General features: G+C 36.3%; 1 protein-coding gene across 2 annotated transcripts in view; it reads right to left on the reverse strand.

Moving 5' to 3' along the window:
• LOC143254415 (zinc finger MIZ domain-containing protein 1-like) overlaps positions 1-22,066 on the reverse strand; it is a 156,995-nt gene that overhangs the window by 86,042 nt on the left and 48,887 nt on the right. For both annotated transcript variants that reach the window (XM_076509535.1, XM_076509536.1), the window contains exons 2-3: positions 10,531-10,662; positions 2,529-2,642 (exon numbers count right to left, since the gene is read on the reverse strand). In XM_076509535.1, the coding sequence (XP_076365650.1) occupies positions 2,529-2,642; positions 10,531-10,602 (186 nt within the window). In that variant the 5' untranslated portion in view covers positions 10,603-10,662. The remainder of the gene's footprint in view (positions 1-2,528; positions 2,643-10,530; positions 10,663-22,066) is intronic.

Genomic DNA, 22,066 nt, shown 5'->3' on the forward strand with positions numbered 1-22,066 from the left:
GCATATCTTCATTTGAAAAGGCAACAATTATGCCAATCTCTCCATCTCTTGTCTCTCCAGACTAACAACCAAAGCTATACATGTTCATCTATCCATCCATCATATCCTTTGACCTCGCCTTGATCCCGGTAGTAGGCTTGGGTATTTATAACGCTAAAATCGTGGTTCGATCCCTGTAGTGGACATAGCGTTGGTAGTTTATCGCATAAGGAACAAATTTTCATCTTTAGCATAGCAATGTTATTTCTGTAAAATTCTAATTTTTACCACCGTCTCATAAAAACAATTCTGGGCCCCAATAACTGAAGTATGATGGTTGAAGAATATTGGACATCAAATTATGTCTAACCTTCCGAAACCTTTAAAGGGTCATTTTTGTCTTAAAGACCATCGAATCTTCATCCTTAAAAACATCATTGACAAAATTCCAGAGTAATCTGTAAGTGGGATATATACTGAATTATATCGAAAAACTGCCACCCTCATCCTCAGGTGATCTACTGCTAAATTTACAGTTGATATACAGAAAGCCTTTGAGGCTGATCAGAACATCCTGGTAGTAGCTTTGCATCTAGAAGATGTTTACAGTAGATTCAGTCGTCCATTCTTGCTGACAAAATACTCAGAATAGACAATGAAGGAACATGTACGACGAGTCGTACTGACTACCAGAAGATTCATAATGACGTTAGTAAGCGGGTTGTTTCACCATCAGTGCTGGTCTATCTAAAAAAGTCACCGTTTTGCCAGTCTTTTTCAGCATATACAAAATGGGCCTAATTTGCTTTGAGAGTCCAATTTGTTGTCGTGTAATCTCCTTTGTTGACGTAATTATTATGTACGGCAGCAACTCTAGCAAAGCTGAAATCGAAACAAGATGTACCCATCTCTTAGCAGGGGAGGGGAGTAATTACACAGGAAGGGCCACAAGTCCTGTCCAAGTTGTACAACATGTCCTGCACATCCACCAACAGACATCGCTATTCTTTTCAAGTGCTACCACCCATCAGTAATGAACACTAAAGCATTGAGAGATAACTTTGACAGACAACTCAATTTCATCAGCCATTACTGATGTGATAATCAAAGCTACCAAAGATATCAATGCACTGAAAGTTGCAACAGAAAATATTGCCGAAAAAAAGAAAAACGCCACCTGTTTGTACTCTACCATACTATTATCCACAGTATTTTGGATTGTGCGCCATGAATTATTTGATAAATATAAAAATGTAAGCAGTAAGCTGAAACGTTTCATATTTATAAGTCTTTCTTCCACAACGCAATTATAAACCCACGTGAAAGGATACAGCTTTTCTATATTTTATATTGTTGTTATTGTATGACCCTTTTGACCATCACAGTTCGTTTATGAAGTTCTTTGGACAGGAGTGTAGTTTTTTAACAACAATTGTCATCTTGAGTCATAAAAGACGAGAAAGATTATTTTGCTCAATAGATAAAAGACCATTTTTTCACAAGAGCTGGTTACTCTCAGAAAAACTGCAGAAGCGAAGGTCAAATTTATACCTTATATTTGAAAATACACTCAATGGTGTTCGTGAGGATAAGGAACTGGGCTTTGACTACATCTAAGGAGACTTAACAGGTCTTTACAGGGGCTGTCATCGTTTCAACAAGGTCTTTGTTGAAGGCTAAACATGATACAGAAAGAGTGGAAAGAATGAATACAAAAATGGAAATTTAACCATAAGAGATGATGTCATACTCTTACATCTTAAGGAGGCTGACACTTATACGTCGTTAATGTGATCTACACTAACGTCATCAGGTGCAAAAAAATGGTTGAGGGAAGTAGTTATGACGTTTTCGTGTTTTAAACAGAACCACTGATTCGTGCTTATTTTCTATTTTATTTTCACATGGTATTCGAGTTATTGCATCTGTGGAACTTTAAACCTTCTCAGAGAGTGTGGAATTTGTGAGACTTCATCTTGTACCTGGTGGCTCAACGATATGCTTGAAAGTTTATAATGTTAATATTCGGGGTTCAGCGTTACTTCCATCTTGTAAGAGAGAGCAAAATGATGGCTCAGGGGTTTAGGACGTTTATATTACGTGTACATTCTTGCATTCCTCACGTGTAGAGGCGGAAGACTTTCGAAACGCCGTCCTCTACACTTGTGTCTCCACAACAGGCAGTTGCCGTCCATTCTACAAAACTTCATCATGATTACTCTGCTTAAATAATCTATCAAAGGTTTATTGTTATTAAACAGTTTTTGGATTATTCCACATTCTTCATTAAATATAGACGAAAATATGACTGCCGAGGTTTATCTCTGTTTGTCTATTGTTAAACACAAAGCTACATAATGGGCTCTGTGTACTCTACCAATGGTGGGTATCGAAATCCAATTTTTTTTGCGTTATCAGCTCTCAGTATTATCACCATGCCATCAGAGAGTGTGTGGTGGGGATTACTGTGGTTAAACAAACAGAAAATAACAATGATTTTGTCTATTAATCAGTACATAAAGAGAAGAAGGAAAACAGACATAACGAACCGTTAAGCAGGCAATTAGGTTCTGTTCAAAAACTTTCTGGAAAGCTCGAGAGTCACTGCACCATTCCAACAGTTCTCTTGCTGCGTTCTGGAAGCCAGCTGGTGATCCTAAGGCCTGAAACACAATAAATGTGAATTGTTGAAAATAATGAAACAATGAATTATGACACAAATCAAGAGATCAAATACCTGAAAGTATAAACTCCAAAATTATTAAAACTTATTTCCAATTCTTAACTTCTGAAGGAAAAACGGAACTTAAAAAGTAAGTTACAACAAATATTAGAAAACATAGCTTAACAGGATTATACATTAAAATGCATGGGACGTTTAAATATCATCAAAATTCTATGGCTGTAGAATAGGCGTTGCGGTTAGGGATATCAAATCACAATCAGAGTGTTGCAGGATCGAAATATTTTCTGAGCATGCTTCTCCTTTCGGTCGTGAGTCCGTTATAAAGTGACGGTCAATTTCACTATTCGTTGGTAAAAGAGTAGCTCAAGAGTTGGCGGTGGATAGTGGTAAGTAGCTGCCTTTTTTCTAGTTTATCACTTCAAAGTTATAGACTGCTGTGGCGGATAACCCACATGTAGCTTTGCGCGAAAATTAAAAAGCGCGAACTAATTTCCACCATAAATACATTACGTGTTTATAAGAAAATTATGCACCACAAAACACTTTATTTTATTTTAATAAAATGTCTATAAATTATTTGTAAAATTCCGAAGATTTTACGTTTGTCAGAGAAACTGTAAATCATTTAATTAAAACTTACTGTCTTCTCCTACAGGTATAATACAAAACTCACTAACCCTAATTCATAAAAAAAATGTCTTCCCTTTTACCATTCGTTATTTTGGTTGGAATGAAATACAAAGGTGACGTATAGTGGGTTGCGAATTAGAAAAAGAACAAACAAAAAATTTTACTAGTGATAAGCAACTGAACATGCTCAACAATCTCAGACAGGGGGCGTTATATAACCATAAAAATTACTGCTACTCAATTAAGATCAGCCATTTAAACAGCGGGTGTTGCTGAGTGGTTGTCTTCTGGCTGGTGTGCAGTTTCAAGTCAACTATGAACTTGCCAATACATTGGGGTACCAGACCAGGCTGTTTAGTCACCGTGTCGCAGAAAGAGCCACTCAGATGAAACGTACCGAAAGCAAAGAACCGGATGGAATGTTATTCTTCAGGGCAAATTTCTTTATAATTTTTTTTCTTTTTGGCCCTTGAACAAGTAGTTGTGGTAACATATATTACGTTCAAATTATCTCTTATCACTCGAACTTGTAAATCATTTCACAGATCTTTAGAATGTTTGGTTAAATTGCAGTTTGTCTCCTTTTCAAATTATTTTTCCACACCTTATATTTTGATCAAATTCAATGTTACCGGTATAAATGCTAAACTGTCCACTTGTATTAACTATGGTTTGAGTAGTAGTAAATAAAGATACGAAGGATAATTTAGGATATCACTATGATGACGTCTGTGGTATAACGAAAGGATATATAACTACATGTATATCAATAATTAATATCTGTTACTGTTATTAGATATCTTGTGAAAATAACCAATTGATAAACGTCTGGGGAAATGTTTAGGATCTCAATTAACAGATAGGATGTCTGTGATATAATGGCAGATGAAGTATTTGTAATATAACGACATATGGGATATCTGTGATATAATGAGGTAAAGTATTTGTAATATAACGATATATGGGGTATCTGTAATATAATGACAGGTAAAGTATTTGTAATATAACGATATATGAGATATCTGTGATATAATGACAGGTAAAGTATTTGTAATATAGCGACATATGGGGTATCTGTAATATAATGACAGGTAAAGTATTTGTAATATAACGATATATGGGGTATCTATGATATAATGACAGGTAAAGTATTTGTAATATAACGATATATGGGGTATCTGTGATATAATGACAGGTAAAGTATTTGTAATATAACGATAGATGGGGTACCTGTAATATAATGAGGTAAAGTATTTGTAATATAACGACATATGGGGTATCTGTGATATAATGACAGGTAAAGTATTTGTAATATAACGATATATGGGGTATCTGTGATATAATGACAGGTAAAGTATTTGTAATATAACGATATATGGGGTATCTGTGATATAATGACAGGTAAAGTATTTGTAATATAACGATAGATGGGGTATCTGTGATATAATGACAGGTAAAGTATTTGTAACATAGCGACATATGGGGTATCTGTGATATAATGACAGGTAAAGTATTTGTAATATAACGACATATGGGATATCTGTGATATAATGACAGATGAAGTATTTGTAATATAACGACATATGAGGTATCTGTGATATAATAAAAGTGCTACCAGTAAAAGATTAAGTTGTACAGTGTTCAATGTGTATATTAAACTTTTCTTAAAATCTACATGAGAGTTCTTGTGGTTGTAAAGTATAACACTACAAAATGGGCTATCTGTGCTTGCTCACTGCGGGTATCGAAATTTGAGTTTTGGCGTCTTACGCTCTCACCCATACCGCTGAGCCATCTGGGACACATATATATAGATAAAGAAAAAGCTTTTATTTTGTATTAAGTTACAAGTATTTTCTACTCGACAGAAAAGTAATGAATACGTTAATTTATTGGAAAGTAATTAATATACATACTTCTGAAATGTATGTTTGTAGTTAAGAAAAAAAAAAGAGCACAATAGGCTATCTGCGCACTGCCCACCACCGGTGTGAAAACCCGGTTGCTTAGAGTTGTAAGTCCGCCGACTTACTGTTGTGTGACTAGGGTGCTTCTCATCTGTAACGGTGAATATTTCATAAAAACAAATTGGTATTAAGAGTTTGGGTCATTTAAATGTTTACATTCCATCACTTGGGCCAATAATCTGAACTGATAAAACTGGTGACGTTTACGGCGAAGTCAGTTATTAGCGAAACGACTGTCTGATGTATTTTACTCAATATTTTACGGACGTGGCTAAGCGCGTTAAGGCGTGCGACTCGTAATCTGAGGGTCGCGGGTTCGCATCCCCGTCGCGCCAAACATGCTCGCCCTTTCAGCCGTGGGAGCGTTATAACGTGACGATTCAATCCCACTATTCGGTGGTAAAAGAATAGCCCAAGAGTTGGCGGTGGGTGGTGATGACTAGCTGCCTTCCCTCTAGTCTTACACTGCTAAATTAGGGACGGCTAGCAGAGATAGCCCTCGAGTAGCTTTGTGTGAAATTCAAAAACAAACAAACAATCATTTTACGGACGACCCTTTCGCACAGTTATTCAACGCCGCATCTTCCCAGAGAAGCTAAAGCATTTCAGGGTGTACGCATTAAAAAAAAAAAAAGGGAAAAAGTAGTTCGTACCAGAACAAAGAAAACAATGACGCAAATCAAAGCTTCGCTTGCAAACGCAACTGTATGGTAATATCGACCCCAGAACCAATCAATAACTTGATTTTCCCCACGTGATCCATTGTCTGCCTTCCGTTACAAAATTGTAACCAAGCGGCTGACACCAGTTGGATAGCGACGGTTTCAGTTAGCTAACCAATTACTGTTACAATAAAAAAGAAAAGAAAAAAAGAGAGAGACAGCTGTCAGGGAGAGGTGTAGGATCGATTATTGATGTCTGTGAGGACTAAAACAACACTTACTTTTATATTCAGTAAAATTATGTCTTTATTTCCATCCACATTCATACGTTCAAAATTATAATCTCTCACGACCTGAAAATTAATTTACTTGGTGTCTTATTTTTTCTCTTTAGAATGCAGTTAGAACATGTTTACTTTGAGGGAGATGTGTAATTCATTTTTTTTTTCGTTCTTCACTTTTATTAACATAATTTAAAACTCAAATATAACAAAATAAAAACCTTACAAATGAATATATTCGGTTTTTAACCGTTTCAGTAGAATATTTTGTAAGAATATTTTTCAACCAATTTAATATTTTAGCGATTGTTTTGCTTTTTTACATTTGAAGCCAAGTGACCAGTTATTTTACACGTTTCATCAGTTTACAGGAGTAATGGACATGAAGTTTCCCTTCAACCAACTCGCCCAACTAGTGGCACAGTGGTATGTCTACGGACTTACATCACTGGAAACCGGGTTTCGATACCCGTGGTAGGCAGAGCATAAATCACCCATTGTGTAGCTTTGTGCTTAATTCCAAACAATCAATCGTTCAACCAATTTAGTTCTGGCATGGCCAGAGGATTAGCGCGCTCGAGTCGTAATCTGAGGATCATGAGTTCGAATCCCCGACACACCAAATATCATCCTCCCTCCAGTTGTGGGGGCGTTATAACGTAACGATCAATTCAACTATTCGTTGGTAAAAGAGTAGCCCAAGAGTTGGAGGTGTGTGGTGATGACTAGTTGCCTTCCCTCTAGTCTTACACTTCTAAATTAGGTATGGCTGACAAAGATAGTCTTCGTGTAGTTTTGCGCGAATTTCAAGAAACAAACAAACGAATCAACCAACTTATTCATTTTAACAACAGAACAAAATCAACCAACTTATTCATTTTAACAACAGAACAAGTTATTTTTTCAAACATTTTTCATAAACTCTTAATGAATGTAAATTACGTAAAAAACGTTTTGGATCATAAAGAAGTAACGTCACGTTTTCCCTTTCCCTCTGCAAGTGTTGCCTTCTGACGGCGACTTATTGCTAGCATATTATGGCTTATTAAATCCTATGCCTTCGTTCTCTCCTCTTATAAAAAATATTATTTGTACTATTCAGATTATAGAAGAGCCTGTGTATGTGACATCCATAGCTCAAAGAGGAAATAACCTGCAAACTTGAAACTTTTCACGCATATTAAGAGGATTCTGAGGGTGCACATCTGGGTATTACTATTTTTTATGTATATTTGAATCAAAAACTTTTGTCCAGTTCTTTATTTTTTGGTTTTGCTCAGAAGTTCTTAAGCTCAATAATTCTACTTCTTGAAGGTTTATAGAAAAATATCTTTTTTTTTAATTCTCACATATTGAATGAACAGTATGTGGAGGTTTTCTGTCAAATACCCTGTTTAAACAAATACAGTGGGAAGAAAAATACAAATCAGAGAAGACTGGAGAATGAAAAGAATTGAAATAAAAATAAAAATAAAATAAATGAAGCTGCGGAGCTTAATTAAAACTATCTGCTTTTAAAAAAAATGAATTGAATTACGTTCGGGAAATGACAATATACAAATAAATGAAAGAACAAGCGCAATGTGGTAGCTATACAAGTAGTTACGATAACGGAGACGCTTCAATGGTGCACTGAGACCTCTGTGAATATGAGGAGACCTAAGAATTCCACAGCGAAGCGTGGGTATGTTATGCTAGTAGGTAATATTCGTACTAGTAGCCAGATATGGCCAGATGGTTAAGGCGTTCGACTCGTAATCTGACGGTCGTGGGTCCGAATCCCCGTCACACCAAACATGCTCGTCCTTTCAGCTGTGAGGGCGTTATAATGGTACAGTCAATCCCACTATTCGTTGGTAAAAGAGTAGTCCAACAGTTTGTGGTGGGTGGTGATGACTAGCTGCCTTCTAGTCTTACACTGCTAAATTAGGGACGGCTATCGCAGATAGCCCTCGTGTAGCTTTGCGCAAAATTCCAAAACAAAGAAACCTACTTGAATATTCCGTTGTATCACTTATGTTAAATAAATGGAGGACCCATACAGTAATGAATTGGACTGAATGTAATACTTATAGCAATTCTACTTACATTTTGATAATGAACCCTATGATATTAGGAATTATGTATCCAAAACGTCATGAGCCAAAAATAAATTTTGTCTGTGAACAATATTGAAACAATGGTTATTAAACCGAAGAATTTCATCGGTAATTGTAAGGTTAATTTACAATAAGTAAGTGAAGTTAAAATAATTTCCATGATATAAAACCACATCGTCTTACTTTCGAAATTGTTTCCAGATTATTTCCATTGAAGAGAAAACCTGGAATGCTTTTAACCACGAAAAATATTGATTCCTATATGACGTCAACGTGTCTAAAGATCAAAGCTAAATGTTTCGGTTCTATAACCAATTACACAATGACGCAGTCGAAACTGGTACCTCCTGAGGAATATCAGCTAAAGAGATGGTCGAAGTTGGATTATTACGACAGACATAGTAATAGAAAGTGTAACCGTTTTTATTTCATTCTTGTTTTTACTTTAATTCTGAGTAGCCATCAGGCGTTCACTCAGTTCACTATTGTTGAATCCCTGTGGTTTTAGAACAAGAGATGGTGACAAGCCTTTCGCACTGCGGCCCTATTAATCTTCATAATGTTTGTTATCTAGTTGCTAGGTTACCGGTATAAACTGCAAGCAATGTACGGATATATCTCTGCAAACGACAACATGCTGAACGAAAAAGCCTGCGGCTTGAAGTCGATGAGCATTATACAGTTCAAGTCTGACAGGAGCATTTTGGAGATCGGTCCAATAAGCAAATTCTGTTAAACTGTTTTCGCACTTGTAAGGGATTAATGGACATCACAATTCCTCCTCGTTGCGATAAACTGTGTTAATAGTAAGAATAATCCTTCTTCTTTTCACTTTGTATTTACCAATAAAGGAGATGAAACAGCTATATCATAGTTTCAATATTCGTGCACAGTTCTCGTTAATATATTCTAGTGAAATTTACAATCTTTCACGTTCTTAGTTTTCAAATATTTACACAAGCATATATTTAGCATACCATGCGTATTTCAACCAAACACAGTTTCAATGTTCTCAGAAAATGCGTAATTTGTCATTTTTTATTGTTACTTAGTGTTATGCGCACACACACTTCTTTCTTTGGCAAATAAACCAGCTTAAGATAATAAAATTGTAATAATACATAATTGGTGTTTACAATAATTAACTAAATAGATATAATTGTGATGTTAAAACTTAACCTAATTCTGAGAAGCGAATGACTCACAATAATAATTATAACTTAATTACTAAATCTAGTTCACACTGTAACAGTTATTGTTTATGAAACTAATGACACGAAAAGCGTTAGGATGACTATTAAACTTTTCTAGTGAGATCTTGTGGCTGAAAAAGAGGTTATAAATCCTCTGATAAGCCCACTACCCTTTGGCTGAAATAATATGATATGTCATACCTCTGTCGTAAACCAGCGGTATATCTGTATTAAATATTATTCAGTTGCAAACATTTTAATGATATACCAGAAGCTATCTCTCTCCTCAGTATCTCAAAATAGAAAGAAATTCGATAACACTAATTGGGTTGTAAATTTAATTGTCTAGAAGAGTGGATGATACGTCAATGATTAGGCCCGGCATGACCAGACGGTTAGAGCGCTCGACTGGTCTCGAGTGCGAATCCCCGTCGCACCAAACATGCTCGCCCTTTCAGTTATAACGTTCCGATCAATCCCACTATTCGTTGGTAAAAGAGTAGTCCAAGAGTTGGCACTAGACGAAAGGTCTTGTCGGCATTTCATATGACAAATGCAGTATTATTACAAACTCATTGCCCCCCAGTGGCTCAGCGGTACATCTGCGGACTTACAACGCTAAAAACCGGGTTTCGATACCCGTGGTGGGCAGAGCACAGATAGCCCATTGTGTAGCTTTGTGTTTAATTCAAAACAACAACAACAACTCACTCATCATTGTCCCCATTCGTAAGTTCTTAGATTTACCGTATTTCGGGAACTCATGTAAACTGGATAGCGTACTGATATATTCTATGCTCAACCAAAAAATATCTGACACTCACGATAAACAGAATGAAATTTACGTGAAACACTGTGAAATGACAATAAATTATCTGTGCTGTTTAGCTACTTATTGAGTTTCAACTAACCTTAAATTGTATTTGGATTTGCACAGACGTATTACACCCCATAATAACTACGACATCAGTTTCATATGTTAGTAGGGTAATGTGTTCGAATATTAAACATTTTTGTAATACTTTTGCCTTACCTCTTTAATGCATTGAAGGCGTTCATTTGTTTGTTGTATATGTCTGTCCATTGCTGAAGCCATAGCAGTCATGGCCGCTATTTTGACGTCAATGGTCTATAACATTCTCTGGTGGTGGATCACTCCAACATTCTGTAAATTAAATATACACATCACTTATTACATAATAAGGCCAGTAAAGCAAGTTTAATAATGAAAATAAATCACTTTGTCCATAACACGCTACTCATTTTGCTTTGATCTGTTTGGAATTAAGCACAAAGCTACACAATGGGCTATCTGTGCTCTGCTCACCACGGGTATCGAAACCCAATATTTAGTAGTATGAGTCCGCAGACATACCGATGCGCTACTAGGGCGTGCACGTTATTCAGAGAAATGTCATTCGCTGATTCTGAATCATATCGGTGACACAGTTTCTTTATGGAGTTTGTGACATGCTTTCTAGAAAATGTGTCCAACCATACAAACTAACTTTTCCCCTTCCACCCCCAAAAAAGAAGAAGAAGGGGTAGCCAAATTATCCCTCCCACCCCTCGCTTCAGTTCCTGACTTTATGAATTTATATTTATATTTTTTTTACAACTAAGATTTACTTTGAATATTTCGCAGTTTCTTTGCGACTAACGCATTTAATACGATTATTCTCCCCCGCTGGCATAGCGGTAAGTCTACGGATTTACAACGCTAAAATCAGATGTTCGATTCCCCTCGGTGTACTCAGCAGATAGCCCGATGTGGTTTTGCTATAAGAAAACACCAACACCTAATACGATTATTTTCACTGAAGGAACACTCGTACATGTACACCGCCAAAAGATTACGTGTTAGATTTGTGAAACCTATTTTAGACTTCTTCAATAATGAATAGTCGACTTGTTATCTGTGATAATACCAATGAATAACTTCCTAATCACGAAAACTAAAATTGCTTCTCTGCCTTCAGATAAGAAAAATCATTTTTCTGCTTTATTTGGGTTTCCAAGATGGTCACGAGCAAACGTCCAAAAGGTCAACATCAATCGATTAGTACTCAGAACACCGCTTATATTAGCCCTGATCAATAAAGACCTACGTTCAGATCCTAATATATAACCAAGTCTATGTAAGTCAAATACTTTTATGCGTTACAATGAAGAGTACCTAAGGGTTAATAATCGACTTTATCTCAAACTGATTATAGACTAATTTATACCAGTATAAAACAATTATAAACGGGTGATGTGGGGTTCAGTTAATCTCTAAGAATAGGGGATAACAACTGTGTTCAGAACAAACAATAACATGGAGATTATTTGTTAAATAACGAAGATATCAAGTAATAACACAGTGATTATTGGTTAAGTATTGAAGATATCAAGTAATAACAGTGATTACTGGTTAAATATCGAAGATATCAAGTAATAACACGGTGATTACTGGTTAAATATCGAGTACATCAAATAATAACACTGCGGTTATTGGATGAAAATTCACAAAATAAAATTATAATACTATGACGATTTGTTCAATGCTCAAGACAAGTAATAACAGATTTATTTTTAATTCAAAATTCAGTAATGACACAGTCATGATCAGCTCACCATTCAGGACATTAAGTATCAATACGGTGGTTATTGGTTGAAAATTGATAATTCACAACATTAGGTAATACCATGGTAATATCAAGTTGCAACAGCGATTATTGGTTCAAAATTGAGGACTTCTAGTACTAACATGTAACGAGTGGATTACTATTCAAGACAACAATAAAAACACGGTGGTTATTAAATTCAATGCATTATTACAATAAACATTTATTGTCAAACAATATTTACCCTATCATATGATGAGTTCCTCATAATATCGGTCAATATTAAATTGCATTTAGTAGTACGTCTTTATAAGTGTATGTGCGCGTTTTCTTATAGCAAAGCCACATCGGGCTATCTGTTTGGTCCACCGAGGGTTATCGAACCCCTGATTTTAGAGTTGGTGTTTATCAGTAACCGGACGTCCAGTTAATGGACAATTAGTAACAATATAACAGCTGAACATTCTATGAGGTTTTGAGTCATTTTAAATTTACCATGAAGTAACCTAAATTAATCCAGATACGAGAATAATGTTATGGAATTTCGTCTAATTCATTGTCCAATATTGTATGGCAATCCATGACGAACTCTTCATTCATCAGAGGTGAAACTGAAGACAATATTAGTATTCTACGTCACCGATTCTCTTTTCAGTTTCTCCTTTTGTGAAAAAGAAAACAAATTCTTTATTATTACGCTAGTTTACTAACAGAATGTCAGGTAGGTCACTATATCAGTCGCGATTTATCAGTTTGTAGCTTCAGTGTGTTTCTTTTATTTTCGAAATTCCGCTTCAACCTACTCAAGGACTACCTGAATGAGCCATCTCTAATTTAGAAGAGCTACTTGTTTACCAATAAAAAAAAATGGAACTGAACGTCACATTATAACGCCTCACGGTTGAAAGGGTGGGCGTGTTTGGTGACAGAACTTCGACTTCCGCGATATGCAGATGACGAATCGAGCGTCCTAACCACCCGACCATAAGAGGCCCATTTCGATGTATAATTACTTTTGATTAATTTACTTTTGTCTGCAAACTCTACAAAACATAAATAAACCACTTAGGTTCTGTTAAACCACTAAGTAATTTTTAAAAATTTCAAAAATCAAATGATGTTTATCGCCATAATATGCAAGCTGTGCTTAATATGACGCGCGGGTTAAACATAATATAGCATGCAGGTTATGCTCAGTGTGGTGAGTTTAACTTGTCTTGCAGGGTATGTTTAAAGTGGCACGAAAATTATGATATTGTTGGTAGTTTGGTTATACCTATGAAATATCACTATTAATGGGAATGAGAAACTTAGCTTTTACGTTGAGTATATATAACAAGTAGAGACCAGAGCTGAATGCAGGAATGATCGATGGTCAGGGTGGATAAAAAGTGGGCAAATCGATTTATTGACGTCTCATTTAATATGAATTTGAATTTATATATAGTATGTTAATGTCAATTGTGTTAAACGTCAAGCAGACCAGGTATCTGTTTAGTGTTAACCCAGTAAATATAAATTAATTTTAGATTTAATATCGCATTTAAACTTCCATATGAAAGAAAACATTTCTGTGACATTACTAGGCCCGGCACGGCCAGGTGGGTAAGGCACTCGACTTGTAATCCGAGGGTCTCAGGTTCGAATCCCCGTCCCACCAAACACGCTTGCATTTCAGCCGTAAGGGCGTTATTAGGTGATGGTCAATCCCACCATTCGTTAGTAAAAGAGTAGCCCAGGATTTCGCGGTGGGTGGTGATGACTAGCTGCCTTCCCTCTACTCTTACACTGCTAAATTAGGGACGGCTAGCGCAGATAGCCCTCGTGTATCTTTGCGCGAAATTCAAAACAAATCAAACATTACTAATCCCGCTTGAATTTTTTTTTTTTTTCAGTTTACGTATAATTATAGAAAACTTGCTCAATAAATACTGGTAACTTCATAGAATGCCTTCAGCTTAGAAAGATACTAAAGATAAGCCATTTATTTAAGTGACAACATAACCTTATTGTAAAGATATTAAAGTACACGTGGATTCAAATGTAAAATTGCATGAATATTGGCTTATGACTAGGATACACACTTTTAAGTACGTCTCTGCTTGGGTTCAACTCTGAGATACTTTAGAAAGTAATACAAGTTTATGTATTGTCATATGAGGTTAAATTGGTTAAATTACGGTTAATTAGATTACGAGGTAAAGTACGTATTGCTGACATCTAACAGCTGTAGAAATTAAAGGTGTTTTTAAACAACAAATTATTTTATACTATGGTGTTACTTTTAAAATTAAAAACGTAATTGGGGAGTCACCATACTCATTTGAGAACAGTTTATTTCTTTATTTTGGAAGTTCGCGCAAAGCTACAAGAGGACGATTTACGCTAGCCGTTCCTAATTTAGCAGTGCAAGACCAGAGGGAAGGCAGATGGTCATCACCACCCACAACCAACTCTTGGGCTACTCTTTTACCAACGAATACTGGGATTGACCGTATCGTTATAAATGTCCCCATAGCTGAAAGGGCGAGCATGTTTGGTGTGACGGGGATTCGAACCCGCGACCCTCAGATTACGAGTCAAGCGCTTTAATCACCTGGCCATGCGGTTTATTGGCTTAGGACATATGGACGAATGGTCGTGAGTTCGAGGATGGCACGTGCTCTGCTGTTTTACCTTTGAAGAAAGACAGTTTATCTAAATTGCTCCAATCCATACATCTGTTAGCGGAGGTTAACCAGCGATGTCCTGGCATCATGTCCAGAATGAACAGGTTGCCATCCTCTTCCTTTAGTGTCAATTATGTCATCGCCGAATCTTATGTGCCATCTCAGCATGGGAGGGATTTGACCTTGACCATATCCACAAGTTGCGCCAGTGAATTGTAGTAGATGTGAGGACATTGCGGGTCAAAGCACAGGACACCTAACCCGTAATCGATCTTATGCAATAGCTGCCATATTATTTATTTGTTGTTGTTATGTATTAGACAGAATAGTTTCAACGTTTCAAGATCCTAAAAGTGCGAAAATTTTTATTAAAATTTACTAGCTTTTATTTTGTATTGGAAAATGGTTTGATTTTTAATTTTGTTTCCAAAAGCATGTGCATTTATTTATTCGTGAAACTATGCTAAGTTTGTACGGTTGAAATATCCCTATTCATATGCAGAGCTGCTTACAGAGACGTAGAGTGTGATATAGATGTGTGTAAAAACATTATTTCAACGGTTTATTGAAGCCAAAAGCAGCAAGATCAAATGTGTGATGAAAAAACAAGTCTTAACTGTAAGGAAAATGCTGAATAAAGTAAGATAACGAGGGAATATATAAGTAGAATGTGAGATATGAGATACATCCTGGGTTTAGAGGTATCTGAAGATGTAGAACCCCCATTGCCGTGAGGAGACACCGTATACCAGTCTTAACCTCCGTTCGCTAGTCTCACATACCACAGTAAGAAAAATAGGTTAGGGGAGCAAGATGTGAGTGCTCGAACTCACGACGTCCCGCATCTATATCACCCTTCACAGCTTGGAGACAGTTGTGGTAAGGTGACTGCTTTCCAAAGAAATATTAAATGAAAGAAAAACGAAAGTAATACTCTACCACTAGGGGTAAGTAAGGCAACCTTACCTTCTGTCACTGACATCCCAGCCCCCATTGTCGTAATAAAGGCCGAAATTAATAAGTTAATCTGCAGCACAGTCGACAAAGGTATAAAAAACCGAGTTAACCAAACTAGTACAATTTTCAACTCCTCTCATTAAGTTGATTAATACATACATACTAATTAATGTGGCAAATTCGTAATATTTTATGTATTTGTGTTATTAAATTACAAAGAATAAGTCACTTTAGTAACGTGTTAGAGTAACAATTTACAGAAGTATAAAAGCGATATGTTTTTACGTCACCGTTTCAGCACTTACGAACATAAGTTTGGTTTGTTTTAAATTTCGTGCAAAGCTACTCGAGGGCTATCTGCGCTAGCCGTCCCTAATTTATCAGCGTAAGACTAGAGGGAAGGCAGCTAATCATCACCACCAACCGCCAACTCTTGGGCTACTCTTTTACCAACGAATACTGGGATTGACCATCACATATAACGCCCCCACGGCTGAAAGGGCGAGCATGTTTTTTTTTGGGGAGGGAATTCTAACCCGCGACTCTCAGATTACGAGTCGAGTGCATTAACAACCTGGCCACGCCGGGCTCCCACGAACATGATTGTCGTATTATACAAATAAATGCACATATACATTCAACCCAAAATTTTCTCAACCCAAACGAGTCGTTTTTACATACATATTTTGCTTGTTAGTATGGGAGCGGTTGTGACGTTACAAAGAAGCGCGTGGACTTCTTTAAGAAATACATTTTTCTATTTTGAAAGAGGAATGCATGTTTGTTTAAGTTGTTGTATGGAAAAAGTACAGATAAAACGCCTCCTGGGGTGAAAGGGCGAGCATGTTTGGTGTGACCGGGATTCGAACCCGCGACCCTCAGAAAATGAGTCGAGTGTCTTAACCACCTGGCCATGCCGGGCCCTATATAAATGAGTAAACAAACAAAAAGGACAAACAACTACAGACAAACATAACTAGATTCACGTCGTCTTCTTTATGTTGAAGTACTTAAAAAAAGGTTAAAGCACCAACACACACACACACACACACACACACACGTAGAGAATATAGATCTTGCTTAACAGTCTAGCTACGATGACAGTATATATAAAAAAATGTCTTGTGTTAAAAAATCAGCCCAACCCCTGTTCATTGACAATGATTCACGTCTAAAAAGCTATTAAGAATACGTGAGTAAGTCGTACCATACCAATTTCTATAGAGAGCGTGTAGTCACACTACCGGGTACGAGGCTACGTAACCAAACGCTGAGCTAGTTAATTCTTTTCAAGTTACGTTTGGATTCTTATGGTCAACTTAACGAGAAGGGTATGTCAACGGAAAATGTTTTTATCAACAAACAACGCGGGAACCTTCTATTTATATAATTCTCGTATCACAAAGAAAATAGGTGGGCCTCGTATTATGGTTATAGCTACAACTCTATTACACTCACTGAGTAGCTGTACGGATGGACCCTTCTGCTCAGTTGTATCGAGTGAGGGGTACAGCATAATTATCCATACGTTAAAGGAAAGGATGCCAGGACAATTAATAAAGGTAATTGAAATGTTGTACGAGCCATCATGGAATGTTAGTCTGTAATGAAGAAACAGAGAAGTTAAATCCTTGGTTATGTTTATAAGCTATACTTGTGCGCATGGCATTTCTCTATTACTTTGAAAACTAACTAACGATATAATATACTTTAATACAAGTAATAAATGGCCTTGTGAGACCAAATTTGTCGTTTATTTTTAACTGGGCACTCAACGTTTCACTTTACAGCTGTTTCGAAAGCGTTCCACTAAAATTCAAACCGTGATTGTTTTGGAGGAATTTTTTTAAAGAAATTATAAAGCGAAATGTGGACTGTTCAAGAAAAAATAACAAAACTGGTGCTATAAGTTGGCTTATTTCTGTCATTAAAATATTTTTCATACGTCAGTGATCGCTTCAGAAGTTAAGTACAACATTCTGTAACAAACATAGGAAAACGAATTTGTATGGTAGTCTAAAAAAATATATGAAGACCTGCGTCATCTCCAAACTGTTAGAGAAATAAGAAACTTAAGTGTTTAATATATCATACTGTTGTTTCGCTGACATTTTAAAGTCACATTGAAAATTTCAAACTGAAGGAATAATTCAATAAGTGAAAAATAAACGGATTTATTCCACGTTCTGGACATTCGACGACAAAATACAGGCCCTGAATTACCACGTGATTATATGCGCATGCGCAGTCTTTTTTGTTTTTTCGAATACTTGAAAATAATTTTCGAGTCGGTGGGTTAATCTTGTGATATGTTTTGATAAACAGGCAATAAGGCATAAAGTGAATAGAGAATATTCTTTTATATTACAATTCTAGCAAGAAGAATCTATTCGTTGGTAAAAACCACCACTAGGAAGCTGCTTGTTTGTTTGTTGAATTTCGCACAAAGTTACACGAGGGCTATCTGTGCTAGCCGTCCCTAATTTAGCAGTGTAAGACTAGAGGGAAGGCAGCTAGTCATCACCACGGATAGTGGGATTGACTGTCACATTATAACGCCCCAACGACTGAAAGGGCGAGTCCGGTTGGGCCGACGGGGATTCGAACCCGTGGCCCTTAGATTAGGAGTCGAGTACCTTAACCACTTAGCCATGGAGGGCCAAAAGTGACTTAATTCAGATAAAAGATCGAGTGCAAGTATCCGGATAGCACAGAATGTGGATTGTATAAATAAGATATTTTTAAAGTTACCCGAATAGCACATATATAAAGTGGTGTGAAATGTTTAAATCACATTTCTAAACTATCTGTATTAATAGAGTTATATGATAACATCATTTGTATCCAGTCAAGTTATTTACCGTCTCTACATTAATTCTTTCACCTCAGGTATTTTTATTTTACATGACTGACTGAAGCAGCTTCCTGGGGGGCCCGTCATGGCCAAACGTGTTTAAGCATGCGACTCGAAATCTGAGGGTCGCGGGTTCGCATCCCCATCACGCCAAGCATGCTCTCCCTTTCAAGCGTGGGGGCGTTTATAATGTTACGGTCAATCCCACTACTCGTTGGTAAAAGATTAGCCCAAGAGTTGGCGGTGGGTGGTGATGACTATCTGCCTTCCTTCTAGTCTTACACTGCTGAATTAGGGACGGCTAGTGCAGATAACGCTCGATTAGCTTTGCGAGAAATTCAAAACAAACCAAACCGGATACTTGTAAAATATGTTTTGATTTTAATACGCGTTATATATATATATATATTCCCCTGCTACTTGTAAAACATTTTTATTTCAATAATACCTTAGTACTTACAAAACATGTTTTTATTTCAGTGCACGATCTATATGTACTACTCTGGTGCTTGTAGATTAAGTTATATTTCAAAAAGAAGCAATGAAATATTTTATTGTATTTCCAAGTGCAATGAAAACATGTTTTATAAGTATATTTCAAGCAGAACTATCATAAAATGTGAAGTATGGATCGTGTTTTTGAGGCAACAAGTCGTGAACCACGGATTGATAAATTTGCAGTCCAGGAACACTAAATAACCCACACCAAAGGACCAACTCTTTGTGGTGATAATGAGAGTAGCAGTCACCACGATCTTTTATATATATATACAGATACTTTACTATATAGAAAAGCACAAAACAAAACAAAAAAATCTATGTCTCTGTCTGTTTGTCCGTTATCTAACTACTCCAAGGTCGCTGGGCCAATCTTAACCAAACCTTCTGGGATGATAGGTTAGAACAAGAAGCATGTTACTAAAGAGGCAACAGCCCCCTTCTACTCCCTTATTAGTAATGTTATTGAACCTTTATTACCTTTGATGTGAGTTAACGTTAACTACATTCTTAGAGGATGACACTTTCTTACGCCAAAAAACAAAAATTAATTTTTCTAGATACAAACATACAGTGTTCCTATACAAACTTCTTATAAATCTCACTGAGAGATATATGACATATAATTTCAGCTGATGTCTCTACTTAAACAGTGGCCATAACGCTGATATGAAGAGCCACGTTTTGATTTATACCCACTTCCTACTTTGATCCATGACCTTTCAACTTTGGCCCATAAGACACTTCTGCAGCCAGTGACCATTAATTAATTAATCATGTGAAACACTGTGGAAGGACATTAAGAGTTGGGTGTTAAAGCAGGAAACAGAAATCACCCCTACACCCACCAATTTGATCGTTACCTCTTTAATGCAAACCTACACTGAACATCCACAGTATGTACATGGTGAATCCCTAATGTTGTACGTTACGTATGGTGAGATAATAATGAATACCGTAATAATATATTATAAATAAACTGCTTGAAAGTAAGGATTTTTCATGTTGTTTATCATGCCCTCCACCACCACGTTTGTTTCAGGTTCATAACTCGGACAGAGGACGGCTGTCTCTGCTGGTATGATAATAAGACCCATATCGAAACATCAAATTTTTGTAATCGTAATGAGAGTAGCAGTCAGCACGATATGGTAATAGCACCCGAACCAGAGCACCTTGGTTCTGTAACCATAATAGTTTCTACCACTGATTTTAAGAGATATGCGAAAAAATGGCGTATTTAACCAACATAGAATAATAGGAAAATATGTACATACTTGTCTGTGGAAAGTAGGGGCTTAATACACTAAGTAGGGACTTAATAAACAAAAATGTAAAAGTACAATGATAATATTGAAATATAGCATGCTGTCTATAGTAAATATCATTTATGCTTGTAAGTCGTTGTTCGTTAACACGCGCAAAGATTTTATAACTCTATACTTAGTTAGTAATATTAAAAAGTCATAAATCGTAACTCGAAATACTGTTCTGTATATTGGATATACTACCCTACTCACACGGCATTTTATAAACTTCTCGATTGTTGCCTAATTCACACGTCAGGCCTAACATGGCCAGGTGGTTAGGGCGCTCGAATCGCAGATATTAACATACACACACATATGTTCTAACTTTAGGTGCATCCATCATTACTTCACACGAATCTGTAAGGATAATTTTGAAAATGTCTTATCTGATAACAAGTAAGCTAAACGATCAATTAACCTATCTGTCTATCTTCAAGTTTAATTGCAATGGTCTGATAATTAAAAAAACAGTTAAAAATTGTGATATAACGTGTAAGCAACATTTTGTATTTAACTTGAAAGCTGTCGTATATTTCGGAAGCAAGTGATGTTACACTTTTACACAAGACAGTAAAAGGGTTGCAACTTACATAATTTAATAATTATAATTATAAAAGCTGGCAACAGATGGCAGGATAAACAAATTATCCTTTCCTTTTTCAATTCCGTTTTAAATATATCCCAAGTACACTGATCTACACTGCTTCTAATCTATAAATGTTGAACAAATATCCATTTTAGTAGGTAATTATTACCAATGCTCTTTTAGTCAAAGTGTAAACTTATTTATAACAGTTATATCAGTAAAGTTGGTAAATCGTTGAAAAATCTTTATTGGAAAGTCAATAACACTGGATATAGTGGTACATTTAAAAGAAACACAATTTGATTTCTTTTATATTTCGCGCAAAGCTACACGAGGGCTATCCGCGTTAGTCATTCCTAATTTAGCAGTGTAAGCAGTGGAAGGCACTACCCATCGCCAACTCCTGGGCTACTCTTTTACCAATGAATAGAGAAATTGACCGTCACGTTATAACGCCTCTACGGCTGTAAGAGCGAACATACTTGGTGTGATGGTGAGTCGAACCCGCGACCCCGGAATTACGAGTTGAGCGCTGTAACCATGTATGTGGCCATGACGCGAGGCCTACAATTTCATTTCTCGTCAAATAAGAATGAAACTTCCTAATATTGTAGCATAAATTATTTTATATATATATATGTATATATGATTCAGAGTACTTATGTACCTATGGATGTAATATCAACAACTGTATAACATTAATAATTTAGTCCTAACAGAGGAATAACATATTTTTCACAAGGAGACCTCAATTATATTATCAGATTGTTAACTGATATACCCGAAATGCTAATTTTAAAAAGAGAAGGCTGCTAATAATAAACGTAAGCGCAACACTTACTGTTTACATTCAAGACGTTTTTAAAGTACATTCTACAAAACAATTTAACACAATAGTAAAACATCTGTTAGAAAACGTCAATCAATCCTTAGTTCATTACCATGCATCTCTCAAGTGGCATAGCAGTACATCAGGGTAATTTCAACGCTAAAAACTGGTTTTTGATACCCGTAGTGGGCAGAGCACAGATAGCACATTGTGTAGCTTTGTACTTATTACAAGTAAACAAGACATTATAATGCAAATTG

This window comes from Tachypleus tridentatus, chromosome 6 (assembly GCF_004210375.1).
Source record: "Tachypleus tridentatus isolate NWPU-2018 chromosome 6, ASM421037v1, whole genome shotgun sequence".
NCBI lineage: Eukaryota > Metazoa > Arthropoda > Merostomata > Xiphosura > Limulidae > Tachypleus > Tachypleus tridentatus.